This window comes from Salmo salar, chromosome 12 (assembly GCF_965601325.2).
Source record: "Salmo salar chromosome 12, fSalSal1, whole genome shotgun sequence".
Lineage (NCBI taxonomy): Eukaryota > Metazoa > Chordata > Actinopteri > Salmoniformes > Salmonidae > Salmo > Salmo salar.
In genome coordinates this window covers 9,965,001-9,983,370 of record NC_138302.1, presented here as the reverse complement: position 1 = coordinate 9,983,370, position 18,370 = coordinate 9,965,001, and the positions used below count along the sequence as shown (strand labels likewise).

Genomic DNA, 18,370 nt, shown 5'->3' with positions numbered 1-18,370 from the left:
TGAGACAACTATCAAGAGTTGAAAATGCAATGGAAACAGATTTATTCGCTACGTGGGAATTTAACACTAAAAACAAATATTTTATGTGCCCTACGTCATCACAGTCAGTTTGATGGAAACATCACTCTCGTGGGAAAATTTGCATATTATTTTTATGCTGATTTTACAATATTGGTATTGAAAATCTCTCATCAGTTAGATGGAAACCGAGCTAGTGAGTTACTTTGAAAACAAAGTGGATGGAGAATGAGAATATAAAAACACACACACACAAAAAAAAAATCACACTTTATTTCAAGGAGCAGTTTTTTGGGGAAGTTACTCTGTTCTACAAAACAAAAAGGTATATTACAGTATACCTCCATTATCGGACAGTATATGAGAGTCCTGCACTCAGATCAGGGCTACATTCCTGGGGCCGTACCAATGGTCTCAGAGCTGATCTAGGATCAGTCTTTAAGATTATAACAAATACAATTATATGGACGGGGGACCTGATCCTAGATCAGCACTCCTACTCTGAGACACATGATAGATAACGGCCCCTGGACTAAGAAGCACTGTCAATGGAGATCCTCAATGAAAAAAAGTGTTTTAGTCCATGACTATGCTTCATCTGGGTCCAGGAAACCAGCCCTGTAAGAACTGGGTCAACTTAGAAGACTAGAGATTCTTCTAACATTCATTTACAGAGGAAAGACTGTTGGCTGACTAAGGTTGAAAAATTCTGTGAACTTTCAATGAATTCCCTGGTTTTACAGAAATCCCAGATGTAGGATTTCCTGAATAAAGAGGGAATACGCAGGAAACTTGGAACCCTACAACCAGGATTTCTGGAAAACCAACAAATATATATTTGAAAAAAATGTATGACACCTTTTTATGATAAAAAATAAAAATGAATATTTTTTTAAAATATAATGAAATTAAAATGTACCCATCAGCTTTCAGTGAGTGCTCGGTGATGGAGAGGAGACCAATGGACTGTCAGTGATGAGGAGGACATGTTGGAGACAATACAAAATGGAGGACCAAAGGATTTTGTCGTAGTCAGGGTTGGGGTCAATTCAGAAAGTAACCCAAATTCCAAAAGGTTCCTAATTGAAAACACATCGAAGAGAAATGGAATTTCAGTGTACTTTCTGAATTGTCTGGAATTGAAAATGGAATTGACCCCAACCCTGGTACTAGTTAACTATGCACCATACAGCTGGAGGTACAAGGAAAAAATAACATACGGGCTATGTCCCAAATGGCACCCTATTCCCTTTATAGTGTACTCATTTTGACGAGGTCCTATGACAACCTATTCCCTTTATAGTGCACTACTTTTGACCGGGACCCATAGGCCTCAGGTCAAAAGTAGTGCACTATGTAGGGATTAGTGTCCCATTTGGAATGGACAATAGGAACGGGACCTGTTCTACAGTAAAGCTATCTAAAACACATTGACTGTATCACCTGCACTGTGAGATGCCTTTGAGTCGTTTATCAGTCCCATTTCACTTCCTCCCTCATTCCCCTCCCTCTTCTTCTTTCCCTCCTGGTACAGGGATCTACTTCTTCTCCTCTTCATCCCCATTTCCTTCCTTGTCTGTTTTTGGGGCATCCTTTCCCTCTTCCTGCTTTCCATCTTTCTCTTCCTGGTTGGACTTGATCTCTTCCCGTTTCCCATCCTTCTCTTCCTGGTTCGACTTGACATCTCCCTGCTTTCCATCATTCTCTTCCTGGTTGGACTTGATCTCTTCCCGTTTCCCATCCTTCTCTTCCGGGTTCGACTTTATCTCTTCCTGGTTTGTGGTGACCTCTTCCTGTTTCCTGTCTTTAGGCCCCTCCTCCTTGGCGACCTCCTGCAGGTTGTACTTCCTGTAGAGAGTGTAGTCCCTGACGACGCTGACGCAGCACACACTCTTGATGACCTCGACGATGATGGTGAGCTCAGGGGTGGTCAGGTCAACCTTGTTTTTAGGATTCATCTTCCCCACCAGGCCTGCAGGGGGACATAAACATAAGGAGAGTGGCCAGGTACAGAGGTTATATGAGCGAGCACAGTACACACACAGGGGTTGTCCCATGGACAGAGGACAGGTGTGTGAGATATGAATACACTAGGAACATATAGAGACAGTTCCCTGCATATAATCTCTATCCAGCATGCGTCTCAGTCCAGGCCTAGGCTTAATCTGTGTCTGGGGGAAATGGTCCGATGAGATATACAGAAACATCTAGGATGGAAGTGGTCGGACCAAGCAGACACGAGGCTACAAGACTGTTTTGCTAGTACAGACTGGGATATGTTCCGGGATTCAACCACAACAGTCATGAGCTTCCTCAATAAGTGCATACAGTGCCTATAAGAATGTATCCAAACTAAAAACCATGGATTACAGGCAGGGCTAAAGGGGCTATCCACGCTGGGCTAAAGGCTAGAGTTACCACTTACAAGGAACGGGACATGGACACATACAAGAAAGCTACGACATCAAACATGCAGAAGGACAATATAGGAGGAATCCTAGTACACCGGCTCCGATGCTCATCGTATGTGGCAGGGCTTGCAGACGATAACGTTTTACAAAGGGAAACCCAGCCATGAGTTGCCCAGCGATGTAGAACTCCCATATGAGCTAAATGCCTTTTATGCTCGCTTCAATGAATACAACACTGAGTCTTGCGTGAAAGCCCCTGTTGTTCCGGACGACTCTGATCTCACTCTCCATGGCCAACGTAAGTAAAACTTTTAAACAGGTTAAAACTAGCAAGGCTGCCGGGCCAGACGGAATACCAAGTTTTTCAAAGCATGCACAGACCTGCTGGCAAGGGTCTTCAAGGGCATTTTCAATCTCTCCTTGTCCCAGTCTGTAATCACAACACGTTTCAAACTGACCACCATTGTAACTGTTCCCAAGAGCCCCAAGGTAACCTGCGTAAATGACTATCGTCCTGTAGCACTCACATCTGTTATTATGAAGTGCTTTGAAAGGCTGGTTATGACTCACATCAACACCATCGTCCTAGAAACCTTGCACCTACTCCAAATCGCATATCGCCCCAACAGATACACAGATGACGCAATCTGAAATGCACACTGCCCTCTCCCACCGGAACAAGAGGAGAAATAACACCAAAGATCCCTCCAAGCTCATCATAGAACTGGGGACCCTGGGACTGAAACGCTCCCTCTGCAACTGGTTCCTGAACTTCCTGACGGGCCGCCCCCAGGTCGTGAGGGTAGGCAACAACACCTCCGCCACGCTGACCCTCAACACGTGGGCCTCTCAGGGGTGTATGCTTAGTCCCCTCCTGTACTCCCTATTCACCCACGACCGTGTGGCCGCGCACGACTCCAACGACGTCATCAAATTTACCCAACGACATGACGCTTGGTATGCCTGATCACCGACACCGATGAGTCAGCCTACAGGGAGGTCAGAGACTTGGCAATGTGTTGCTATGACAACAACAACCTCTCAGTCAATGACGGTAAGACCAAGGAGCCGATGGTGGACTACAGGAGAACGAGGGGAGAGCACCTCCAAATCAACAGGGCTGTAGTGGACTACAGGAGAACGAGGGGAGAGCACCGTCCACATCAACAGGGCTGTAGTGGACTACAGGAGAACCATCCACATCAACAGGACTGTAGTGGACTACAGGAGAACGAGGGGAGAGCACCGCCCCCATCCACATCAACAGGACTGTAGTGGACTACAGGAGAACGAGGGGAGAGCACCGTCCACATCAACAGGGCTGTAGTGGACTACAGGAGAACCATCCACATCAACAGGACTGTAGTGGACTACAGGAGAACGAGGGGAGAGCCCCGTCCACATCAACAGGGCTGTAGTGGACTACAGGAGAACCATCCACATCAACAGGACTGTAGTGGACTACAGGAGAACGAGGGGAGAGCCCCGTCCACATCAACAGGGCTGTAGTGGACTACAGGAGAACCATCCACATCAACAGGGCTGTAGTGGACTACAGGAGAACGAGGGGAGAGCACCGTCCACATCAACAGGGCTGTAGTGGACTACAGGAGAACGAGGGGAGAGCACCGCCCCCATCCACATCAACAGGGCTGTAGTGGACTACAGGAGAACGAGGGGAGAGCACCGTCCACATCAACAGGGCTGTAGTGGACTACAGGAGAACGAGGGGAGAGCACCGCCCCCATCCACATCAACAGGGCTGTAGTGGACTACAGGAGAACGAGGGGAGAGCACCATCCACATCAACAAGGCTGTAGTGGACTACAGGAGAACGAGGGGAGAGCACCGCCCCCATCCACATCAACAAGGCTGTAGTGGACTACAGGAGAACGAGGGGAGAGCACCGCCCCCATCCACATCAACAAGGCTGTAGTGGACTACAGGAGAACGAGGGGAGAGCACCGGCCCCATCCACATCAACAAGGCTGTAGTGGACTACAGGAGAACGAGGGGAGAGCACCGCCCCCATCCACATCAACAGGACTGTAGTGGACTACAGGAGAACGAGGGGAGAGCACCGCCCCCCATCCACATCAACAGGGCTGTAGTGGACTACAGGAGAACGAGGGTAGAGCATCGCCCCCATCCACATCAACAGGGCTGTAGTGGACTACAGGAGAACGAGGGGAGAGCACCATCCACATCAACAGGACTGTAGTAGACTACAGGAGAACCATCCACATCAACAGGACTGTAGTGGACTACAGGAGAACCATCCACATCAACAGGACTGTAGTGGACTACAGGAGAACGAGGGGAGAGCACCATCCACATCAACAGGACTGTAGTAGACTACAGGAGAACCATCCACATCAACAGGGCTGTAGTGGACTACAGGAGAACCATCCACATCAACAGGACTGTAGTGGACTACAGGAGAACGAGGGGAGAGCACCGTCCACATCAACAGGACTGTAGTGGACTACAGGAGAACCATCCACATCAACAAGACTGTAGTGGACTACAGGAGAACGAGGGGAGAGCACCGTCCACATCAACAGGGCTGTAGTGGACTACAGGAGAACGAGGGAAGAGCACCGCCCCCATCCACATCAACAGGACTGTAGTGGACTACAGGAGAACGAGGGGAGAGCACCGTCCCCATCAACAGGACTGTAGTGGACTACAGGAGAACCATCCACATCAACAAGACTGTAGTGGACTACAGGAGAACGAGGGGAGAGCACCGTCCCCATCAACAGGACTGTAGTGGACTACAGGAGAACCATCCACATCAACAAGACTGTAGTGGACTACAGGAGAACGAGGGGAGAGCACCGTCCCCATCAACAGGACTGTAGTGGACTACAGGAGAACCATCCACATCAACAAGACTGTAGTGGACTACAGGAGAACGAGGGGAGAGCACCGTCCACATCAACAGGACTGTAGTGGACTACAGGAGAACGAGGGGAGAGCACCGTCCACATCAACAGGACTGTAGTGGACTACAGGAGAACCATCCACATCAACAAGACTGTAGTGGACTACAGGAGAACGAGGGGAGAGCACCGTCCACATCAACAGGACTGTAGTGGACTACAGGAGAACCATCCACATCAATAAGACTGTAGTGGACTACAGGAGAACGAGGGGAGAGCACCGTCCACATCAACAGGGCTGTAGTGGACTACAGGAGAACGAGGGGAGAGCACCGCCCCCATCCACATCAACAGGGCTGTAGTGGACTACAGGAGAACGAGGGGAGAGCACCGTCCACATCAACAGGACTGTAGTGGACTACAGGAGAACGAGGGGAGAGCCCCGTCCACATCAACAGGGCTGTAGTGGACTACAGGAGAACCATCCACATCAACAGGACTGTAGTGGACTACAGGAGAACGAGGGGAGAGCCCCGTCCACATCAACAGGGCTGTAGTGGACTACAGGAGAACCATCCACATCAACAGGGCTGTAGTGGACTACAGGAGAACGAGGGGAGAGCACCGTCCACATCAACAGGGCTGTAGTGGACTACAGGAGAACGAGGGGAGAGCACCGCCCCCATCCACATCAACAGGGCTGTAGTGGACTACAGGAGAACGAGGGGAGAGCACCGTCCACATCAACAGGGCTGTAGTGGACTACAGGAGAACGAGGGGAGAGCACCGCCCCCATCCACATCAACAGGGCTGTAGTGGTCTACAGGAGAACGAGGGGAGAGCACCATCCACATCAACAGGGCTGTAGTGGACTACAGGAGAACGAGGGGAGAGCACCATCCACATCAACAGGGCTGTAGTGGACTACAGGAGAACGAGGGGAGAGCACCGCCCCCCATCCACATCAACAGGGCTGTAGTGGTCTACAGGAGAACGAGGGGAGAGCACCGCCCCCATCCACATCAACAGGGCTGTAGTGGTCTACAGGAGAACGAGGGGAGAGCACCATCCACATCAACAAGGCTGTAGTGGACTACAGGAGAACGAGGGGAGAGCACCGCCCCCATCCACATCAACAAGGCTGTAGTGGACTACAGGAGAACGAGGGGAGAGCACCGCCCCCATCCACATCAACAAGGCTGTAGTGGACTACAGGAGAACGAGGGGAGAGCACCGGCCCCATCCACATCAACAGGGCTGTAGTGGACTACAGGAGAACGAGGGAAGAGCACCGCCCCCATCCACATCAACAGGACTGTAGTGGACTACAGGAGAACGAGGGGAGAGCACCGCCCCCATCCACATCAACAGGACTGTAGTGGACTACAGGAGAACCATCCACATCAACAGGGCTGTAGTGGACTACATGAGAACGAGGGGAGAGCACCGTCCACATCAACAGGGCTGTAGTGGACTACAGGAGAACCATCCACATCAACAGGGCTGTAGTGGACTACAGGAGAACGAGGGGAGAGCACCGTCCACATCAACAGGACTGTAGTGGACTACAGGAGAACGAGGGGAGAGCACCGTCCACATCAACAGGACTGTAGTGGACTACAGGAGAACCATCCACATCAACAAGACTGTAGTGGACTACAGGAGAACGAGGGGAGAGCACCGTCCACATCAACAGGGCTGTAGTGGACTACAGGAGAACGAGGGGAGAGCACCGCCCCCATCCACATCAACAGGGCTGTAGTGGACTACAGGAGAACCATCCACATCAACAAGACTGTAGTGGACTACAGGAGAACGAGGGGAGAGCACCGTCCACATCAACAGGGCTGTAGTGGACTACAGGAGAACGAGGGGAGAGCACCGCCCCCCATCCACATCAACAGGACTGTAGTGGACTACAGGAGAACGAGGGGAGAGCACCGCCCCCCATCCACATCAACAGGGCTGTAGTGGACTACAGGAGAACGAGGGGAGAGCACCGTCCACATCAACAGGACTGTAGTGGACTACAGGAGAACGAGGGGAGAGCACCGTCCACATCAACAGGACTGTAGTGGACTACAGGAGAACCATCCACATCAACAAGACTGTAGTGGACTACAGGAGAACGAGGGGAGAGCACCGTCCACATCAACAGGGCTGTAGTGGACTACAGGAGAACGAGGGGAGAGCACCGCCCCCATCCACATCAACAGGGCTGTAGTGGACTACAGGAGAACGAGGGGAGAGCACCGTCCACATCCACATCAACAGGACTGTAGTGGACTACAGGAGAACCATCCACATCAACAGGGCTGTAGTGGACTACAGGAGAACGAGGGGAGAGCACCGTCCACATCAACAGGGCTGTAGTGGACTACAGGAGAACGAGGGGAGAGCACCGTCCACATCAACAGGACTGTAGTGGACTACAGGAGAACCATCCACATCAACAGGACTGTAGTGGACTACAGGAGAACGAGGGGAGAGCCCCGTCCACATCAACAGGGCTGTAGTGGACTACAGGAGAACCATCCACATCAACAGGGCTGTAGTGGACTACAGGAGAACCATCCACATCAACAGGACTGTAGTAGACTACAGGAGAACCATCCACATCAACAGGGCTGTAGTGGACTACAGGAGAACCATCCACATCAACAGGGCTGTAGTGGACTACAGGAGAACGAGGGGAGAGCCCCGTCCACATCAACAGGACTGTAGTGGACTACAGGAGAACCATCCACATCAACAGGACTGTAGTGGACTACAGGAGAACGAGGGGAGAGCCCCGTCCACATCAACAGGGCTGTAGTGGACTACAGGAGAACCATCCACATCAACAGGACTGTAGTAGACTACAGGAGAACGAGGGGAGAGCCCCGTCCACATCAACAGGACTGTAGTGGACTACAGGAGAACGAGGGGAGAGCCCCGTCCACATCCACATCAACAGGACTGTAGTGGTCTACAGGAGAACCGTCCACATCAACAGGGCTGTAGTGGACTACAGGAGAACGAGGGGAGAGCCCCGTCCACATCCACATCAACAGGGCTGTAGTGGACTACAGGAGAACCGTCCACATCAACAGGGCTGTAGTGGACTACAGGAGAACCGTCCACATCAACAGGGCTGTAGTGGACTACAGGAGAACCGTCCACATCAACAGGGCTGTAGTGGACTACAGGAGAACCGTCCACATCAACAGGGCTGTAGTGGACTACAGGAGAACGAGGGGAGAGCACCGTCCACATCAACAGGGCTGTAGTGGACTACAGGAGAACGAGGGGAGAGCACCGCCCCCATCCACATCAACAGGGCTGTAGTGGACTACAGGAGAACGAGGGGAGAGCACCGTCCACATCAACAGGGCTGTAGTGGACTACAGGAGAACGAGGGGAGAGCACTGCCCCCATCCACATCAACAGGGCTGTAGTGGACTACAGGAGAACGAGGGGAGAGCACCATCCACATCAACAAGGCTGTAGTGGACTACAGGAGAACGAGGGGAGAGCACCGCCCCCATCCACATCAACAAGGCTGTAGTGGACTACAGGAGAACGAGGGGAGAGCACCGCCCCCATCCACATCAACAAGGCTGTAGTGGACTACAGGAGAACGAGGGGAGAGCACCGGCCCCATCCACATCAACAAGGCTGTAGTGGACTACAGGAGAACGAGGGGAGAGCACCGCCCCCATCCACATCAACAGGACTGTAGTGGACTACAGGAGAACGAGGGGAGAGCACCGTCCACATCAACAGGACTGTAGTGGACTACAGGAGAACCATCCACATCAACAGGGCTGTAGTGGACTACAGGAGAACCATCCACATCAACAGGACTGTAGTGGACTACAGGAGAACGAGGGGAGAGCACCGTCCACATCAACAGGACTGTAGTGGACTACAGGAGAACCATCCACATCAACAGGACTGTAGTGGACTACAGGAGAACGAGGGGAGAGCACCGTCCACATCAACAGGGCTGTAGTGGACTACAGGAGAACGAGGGGAGAGCACCGTCCACATCCACATCAACAGGGCTGTAGTGGACTACAGGAGAACGAGGGGAGAGCACCGTCCACATCAACAGGACTGTAGTGGACTACAGGAGAACGAGGGGAGAGCACCGTCCACATCAACAGGACTGTAGTGGACTACAGGAGAACGAGGGGAGAGCACCGCCCCCATCCACATCAACAGGGCTGTAGTGGACTACAGGAGAACGAGGGGAGAGCACCGTCCACATCAACAGGACTGTAGTGGACTACAGGAGAACCATCCACATCAACAGGACTGTAGTGGACTACAGGAGAACGAGGGGAGAGCCCCGTCCACATCAACAGGACTGTAGTGGACTACAGGAGAACCATCCACATCAACAGGGCTGTAGTGGACTACAGGAGAACCATCCACATCAACAGGGCTGTAGTGGACTACAGGAGAACCGTCCACATCAACAGGGCTGTAGTGGACTACAGGAGAACCGTCCACATCAACAGGGCTGTAGTGGACTACAGGAGAACCGTCCACATCAACAGGGCTGTAGTGGACTACAGGAGAACCGTCCACATCAACAGGGCTGTAGTGGACTACAGGAGAACCGTCCACATCAACAGGGCTGTAGTGGACTACAGGAGAACCGTCCACATCAACAGGGCTGTAGTGGACTACAGGAGAACCGTCCACATCAACAGGGCTGTAGTGGACTACAGGAGAACCGTCCACATCAACAGGGCTGTAGTGGACTACAGGAGAACCATCCACATCAACAGGGCTGTAGTGGACTACAGGAGAACCATCCACATCAACAGGGCTGTAGTGGACTACAGGAGAACCATCCACATCAACAGGGCTGTAGTGGACTACAGGAGAACCATCCACATCAACAGGGCTGTAGTGGACTACAGGAGAACCATCCACATCAACAGGGCTGTAGTGGACTACAGGAGAACCATCCACATCAACAGGCCTGTAGTGGACTACAGGAGAACCATCCACATCAACAGGGCTGTAGTGGACTACAGGAGAACCATCCACATCAACAGGGCTGTAGTGGACTACAGGAGAACCATCCACATCAACAGGGCTGTAGTGGACTACAGGAGAACGAGGGGAGAGCACCGTCCACATCCACATCCACATCAACAGGACTGTAGTAGACTACAGGAGAACCATCCACATCAACAGGGCTGTAGTGGACTACAGGAGAACCGTCCACATCAACAGGGCTGTAGTGGACTACAGGAGAACCATCCACATCAACAGGGCTGTAGTGGACTACAGGAGAACCGTCCACATCAACAGGGCTGTAGTGGACTACAGGAGAACCGTCCACATCAACAGGGCTGTAGTGGACTACAGGAGAACCATCCACATCAACAGGGCTGTAGTGGACTACAGGAGAACCATCCACATCAACAGGGCTGTAGTGGACTACAGGAGAACCGTCCACATCAACAGGGCTGTAGTGGACTACAGGAGAACCGTCCACATCAACAGGGCTGTAGTGGACTACAGGAGAACCATCCACATCAACAGGGCTGTAGTGGACTACAGGAGAACCATCCACATCAACAGGGCTGTAGTGGACTACAGGAGAACGAGGGGAGAGCACCGTCCACATCCACATCCACATCAACATCAACAGGACTGTAGTAGACTACAGGAGAACCATCCACATCAACAGGGCTGTAGTGGACTACAGGAGAACCGTCCACATCAACAGGGCTGTAGTGGACTACAGGAGAACCGTCCACATCAACAGGGCTGTAGTGGACTACAGGAGAACCGTCCACATCAACAGGGCTGTAGTGGAGCGGGTCGAGAGCTACAGCTGTACCATCGACAGCATCTTGTCTGGCTGCATCACCACTTGGAATGGCAAATGCACTGTCATTGACCGCAAAGCGCTACAGTGTTGCGGACAGTCCAGTACGTTACTGGGGCCGAGCTCCCTGCCATCCAGGACCTCTATATCAGGCGGCCCGAAAAAATGGCCAAAGACTCCAGCCACCCAAGTCATAGACTGTCACTGTTCCCTCTGCTACCGTCTGGCAAATGGTACCGGAGCATTGGCTCTCGGAACAGACTCCCAGACAGCTTCTATCCCCAAGCCATAAGACTGCTAAACAGCCAGACTGCTAAACAGACAGACTGCTAAACAGCCAGACTGCTAAACAGCCAGACTGCTTAAATAGTCAATTAATGGTGTTCGAACTATTTTGCACTGATCGCACACTCACTAGACTATATACACTCACACTCACTAGACTATACACACACACTCACTAGACTATATACACACACACACACACACTCACTAGACTATATACACACACACACTCACTAGACTATATATACACACACACACACACACACACACACACACACACACACACACACTCACTAGACTATATACACACTCACACTCACTAGACTATACACACACACTCACTAGACTATATACACACACACACACACACTCACTAGACTATATACACACACACACTCACTAGACTATATATACACACACACACACACTCACTAGACTATATATACACACACAAACTCACTAGACTATATACACACACACACTCACTAGACTATATACACACACACACTCACTAGACTATATACTCACACACACTCACTAGACTATATAACTCACACACACTCACTAGACTATATATACACACACACACTCACTAGACTATATATACACACACACACACTCACTAGACTATATATACACACACACACTCACTAGACTATATATCACACACACACACTCACTAGACTATATATCACACACACACACTCACTAGACTATATACACACACACACACTCACTAGACTATATATAACACACACACACTCACTAGACTATATATAAACACACACACTCACTAGACTATATATACACACACACACTCACTAGACTATATATACACACACACACACACACACACACACACACACACTATATATATACACACACACACACTCACTAGACTATATATACACACACTCACTAGACTATATACACACACACTCACTAGACTATATCACACACACACTCACTAGACTATATATACACACACACACTCACTAGACTATATACACACACACACACTCACTCGACTATACACACACAAACTCACTAGACTATATACACACACACACTCACTAGACTATATACTACACACACACTCACTAGACTATATATACTCACACACACTCACTAGACTATATATACACACACACTCACTAGACTATATATACACACACACACTCACTAGACTATATATACACACACACACTCACTAGACTATATATACACACACACTCACTAGACTATATATACACACACACTCACTAGACTATATATACACACACACTCACTAGACTATACACACACACACTCACTAGACTATATACACACACTCACTAGACTATATATACACACACACACTCACTAGACTATATATACACACACACACACTCACTAGACTATATATACACACACACACACTCACTAGACTATATATACACACACACACACTCACTAGACTATATATACACACACACACTCACTAGACTATATATACACACACACACTCACTAGACTATATATACACACACACACTCACTAGACTATATATACACACACTCACTAGACTATATACACACACACTCACTAGACTATATACACACACACTCACTAGACTATATATACACACACACACTCACTAGACTATATATACACACACACACTCACTAGACTATATATCACACACACACTCACTAGACTATATACACACACACTCACTAGACTATATATACACACACACACACTCACTAGACTATATATACATACACACACACTCACTAGACTATATATACATACACACACACTCACTAGACTATATATACATACACACACACTCACTAGACTATACATACACACACACACTCACTAGACTATACACACACACTCACACTCACTAGACTATACATACACACTCACTCACTAGACTATACATACACACTCACTCACTAGACTATACATACACACTCACACTCACTAGACTATACATACACACTCACACTCACTAGACTATACATACACACTCACACTCACTAGACTATATATACAACACACACACTCACTAGACTACACACACACACACTCACTAGACTACACACACACACACTCACTAGACTATACATACACACTCACACTCACTAGACTATACATACACACTCACACTCACTAGACTACACACACACACACTCACTAGACTACACACACACACACACACACACTCACTCACTAGACTATATATACACACACACTCACTAGACTATATATACACACACACTCACTAGACTATATACACACACACACTCACTAGACTATATATACACACACACACACACACTCACTCACTAGACTATATACACACACACACACTCACTAGACTATATATACACACACACACTCACTAGACTATATATACACACACACACTCACTAGACTATATCACACACACACACTCACTAGACTATATACACACACACACACACACTCACTAGACTATATATACACACACACACACTCACTAGACTATATATACACACACACACACTCACTAGACTATATATACACACACTCACTAGACTATATAACACACTCACTAGACTATACACACACACACTCACTAGACTATATATACACACACACACACACACTAGACTATATATACACACACACACACACACTCACTAGACTATATACACACACACTCACTAGACTATATATACACACACACACACTCACTAGACTATATATACACACACACACACACTCACTAGACTATATATCACACACACACACTCACTAGACTATATATACACACACACACCACACACACACACACACACACACTCACTAGACTATATATACACACACACACACACTCACTAGACTATATACACACACACACTCACTAGACTATATATACACACACACACACACACTCACTAGACTATATACACACACACACACTCACTAGACTATATATCACACACACACTCACTAGACTATATATACACACACACACTCACTAGACTATATACACACACACTCACTAGACTATATACATACACACACACACAACTCACTAGACTATATATACACACACACACTCACTAGACTATATATACACACACACACACTCACTAGACTATATATACACACACACACACTCACTAGACTATATATACACACACTCACTAGACTATACACACACACTCACTAGACTATACACACACACACTCACTAGACTATATATACACACACACACACACACACTAGACTATATATACACACACTCACTAGACTATATATACACACACACACACTCACTAGACTATATATACACACACACACACTCACTAGACTATATATTCACACACACACACTCACTAGACTATATATACACACACACACACTCACTAGACTATATATACACACACACACACTCACTAGACTATATATACACACACACACCTCACTAGACTATATATACACACACACACACTCACTAGACTATATATACACACACACACTCACTAGACTATATATACACACACTCACTAGACTATATATCACACACACTCACTAGACTATATATACACACACACTCACTAGACTATATACACACACACACTCACTAGACTATATATACACACACACACTCACTAGACTATATATACACACACACACTCACTAGACTATATATACACACACACACTCACTAGACTATACACACACACTCACTAGACTATACACACACACACTCACTAGACTATACACACACACACACTCACTAGACTATATATATCACACCACACACACTCACTAGACTATATATACACACACACACACTCACTAGACTATATATACACACACACACACTCACTAGACTATATATACACACACACACACTCACTAGACTATATATACAACACACACACACTCACTAGACTATATATACACACACACACTCACTAGACTATATATACACACACACACTCACTAGACTATATACACACACACACTCACTAGACTATATATACACACACACACACTCACTAGACTATATATACACACACACACACTCACTAGACTATATATACACACACACACACACACACACACTCACACACACACACACACACTCACTAGACTATATATACACACACACACACACTCACTAGACTATATATATCACACAAACACACACACTCACTAGACTATATATATATACACACACACACACACACACACACACACTCACTAGACTATATATCAATATAATATATACACACACACACACACTCACTAGACTATATATACACACTCACTCACTAGACTATACATACACACTCACACTCACTAGACTATACATACACACTCACACTCACTAGACTATACATACACACTCACACTCACTAGACTATACATACACACTCACACTCACTAGACTATACACACACACACTCACTAGACTACACACACACACACCCACTAGACTACACACACACACACACACACTCACTAGACTATATATACACACACACACACACACACACACACACACACACACTCACTAGACTATATATACACACACACACACACTCACTAGACTATATATACACACACACACACTCACTAGACTATATCACACACACACACACACACACACTCACTAGACTATAATATCACACACACACACACACTCACTAGACTATATATACACACTCACTCACTAGACTATACATACACACTCACACTCACTAGACTATACATACACACTCACACTCACTAGACTATACATACACACTCACACTCACTAGACTATACATACACACTCACACTCACTAGACTATACACACACACACTCACTAGACTACACACACACACACCCACTAGACTACACACACACACACTCACTAGACTATATATACACACACACTCACTAGACTATATACACACACACACTCACTAGACTATATATACACACACACACACACACTCACTCACTAGACTATATACACACACACACACTCACTAGACTATATATACACACACACACTCACTAGACTATATATACACACACACACTCACTAGACTATATACACACACACACACTCACTAGACTATATACACACACACTCACTAGACTATATACACACACACACACTCACTAGACTATACATACACACTCACACTCACTAGACTATACATACACACTCACACTCACTAGACTATACATACACACTCACACTCACTAGACTATACACACACACTCACACTCACTAGACTATACACACACTCACTCACTAGACTATACATACACACTCACACTCACTAGACTATACATACACACTCACACTCACTAGACTATACATACACACTCACACTCACTAGACTATACATACACACTCACACTCACTAGACTATACACACACACACTCACTAGACTACACACACACACACCCACTAGACTACACACACACACACACTCACTAGACTATATATACACACACACTCACTAGACTATATATACACACACACTCACTAGACTATATACACACACACACTCACTAGACTATATATACACACACACACACACACTCACTCACTAGACTATATACACACACACACACTCACTAGACTATATATACACACACACACTCACTAGACTATACATACACACTCACACTCACTAGACTATACATACACACTCACACTCACTAGACTATACATACACACTCACACTCACTAGACTATACACACACACACTCACTAGACTACACACACACACACACCCACTAGACTACACACACACACACACACTCACTAGACTATATATACACACACACTCACTAGACTATATATACACACACACTCACTAGACTATATACACACACACACTCACTAGACTATATATACACACACACACACACACTCACTCACTAGACTATATACACACACACACACTCACTAGACTATATATACACACACACACTCACTAGACTATATATACACACACACACTCACTAGACTATATACACACACACACACTCACTAGACTATATACACACACACACACTCACTAGACTATATATACACACACACACTCACTAGACTATACATACACACTCACACTCACTAGACTATACATACACACTCACACTCACTAGACTATACACACACACACTCACTAGACTATACATACACACTCACACTCACTAGACTATACATACACACTCACACTCACTAGACTATACATACACACTCACACTCACTAGACTATACACACACACACTCACTAGACTACACACACACACACCCACTAGACTACACACACACACACACTCACTAGACTATATATACACACACACTCACTAGACTATATATACACACACACTCACTAGACTATATACACACACACACTCACTAGACTATATATACACACACACACACACACTCACTCACTAGACTATATACACACACACACACTCACTAGACTATATATACACACACACACTCACTAGACTATATATACACACACACACTCACTAGACTATATACACACACACACTCACTAGACTATATACACACACACACACACTCACTAGACTATATATACACACACACACTCACTAGACTATATATACACACACACACACTCACTAGACTATATATACACACACACACACTCACTAGACTATATATACACACACTCACTAGACTATATATACACACACTCACTAGACTATATATCACACACTCACTAGACTATACACACACACACTCACTAGACTATATATACACACACACACACACTCACTAGACTATATATACACACACACTCACTAGACTATATATACACACACACACACTCACTAGACTATATATACACACACACACACTCACTAGACTATATATCACACACACACACTCACTAGACTATATATACA

General features: G+C 46.8%; 1 protein-coding gene across 1 annotated transcript in view; it reads right to left on the bottom strand.

Annotated features, from left to right (window-relative positions):
- Positions 1 to 276: 276 nt before the first annotated feature.
- thumpd1 (THUMP domain containing 1) overlaps positions 277 to 18,370 on the bottom strand; it is a 39,723-nt gene continuing 21,629 nt past the window's right edge. Inside the window, exon 6 of the mRNA XM_014130116.3 lies at positions 277 to 1,990. Within this exon, the coding sequence (XP_013985591.2) occupies positions 1,557 to 1,990 (434 nt within the window). The 3' untranslated portion in view covers positions 277 to 1,556. The remainder of the gene's footprint in view (positions 1,991 to 18,370) is intronic.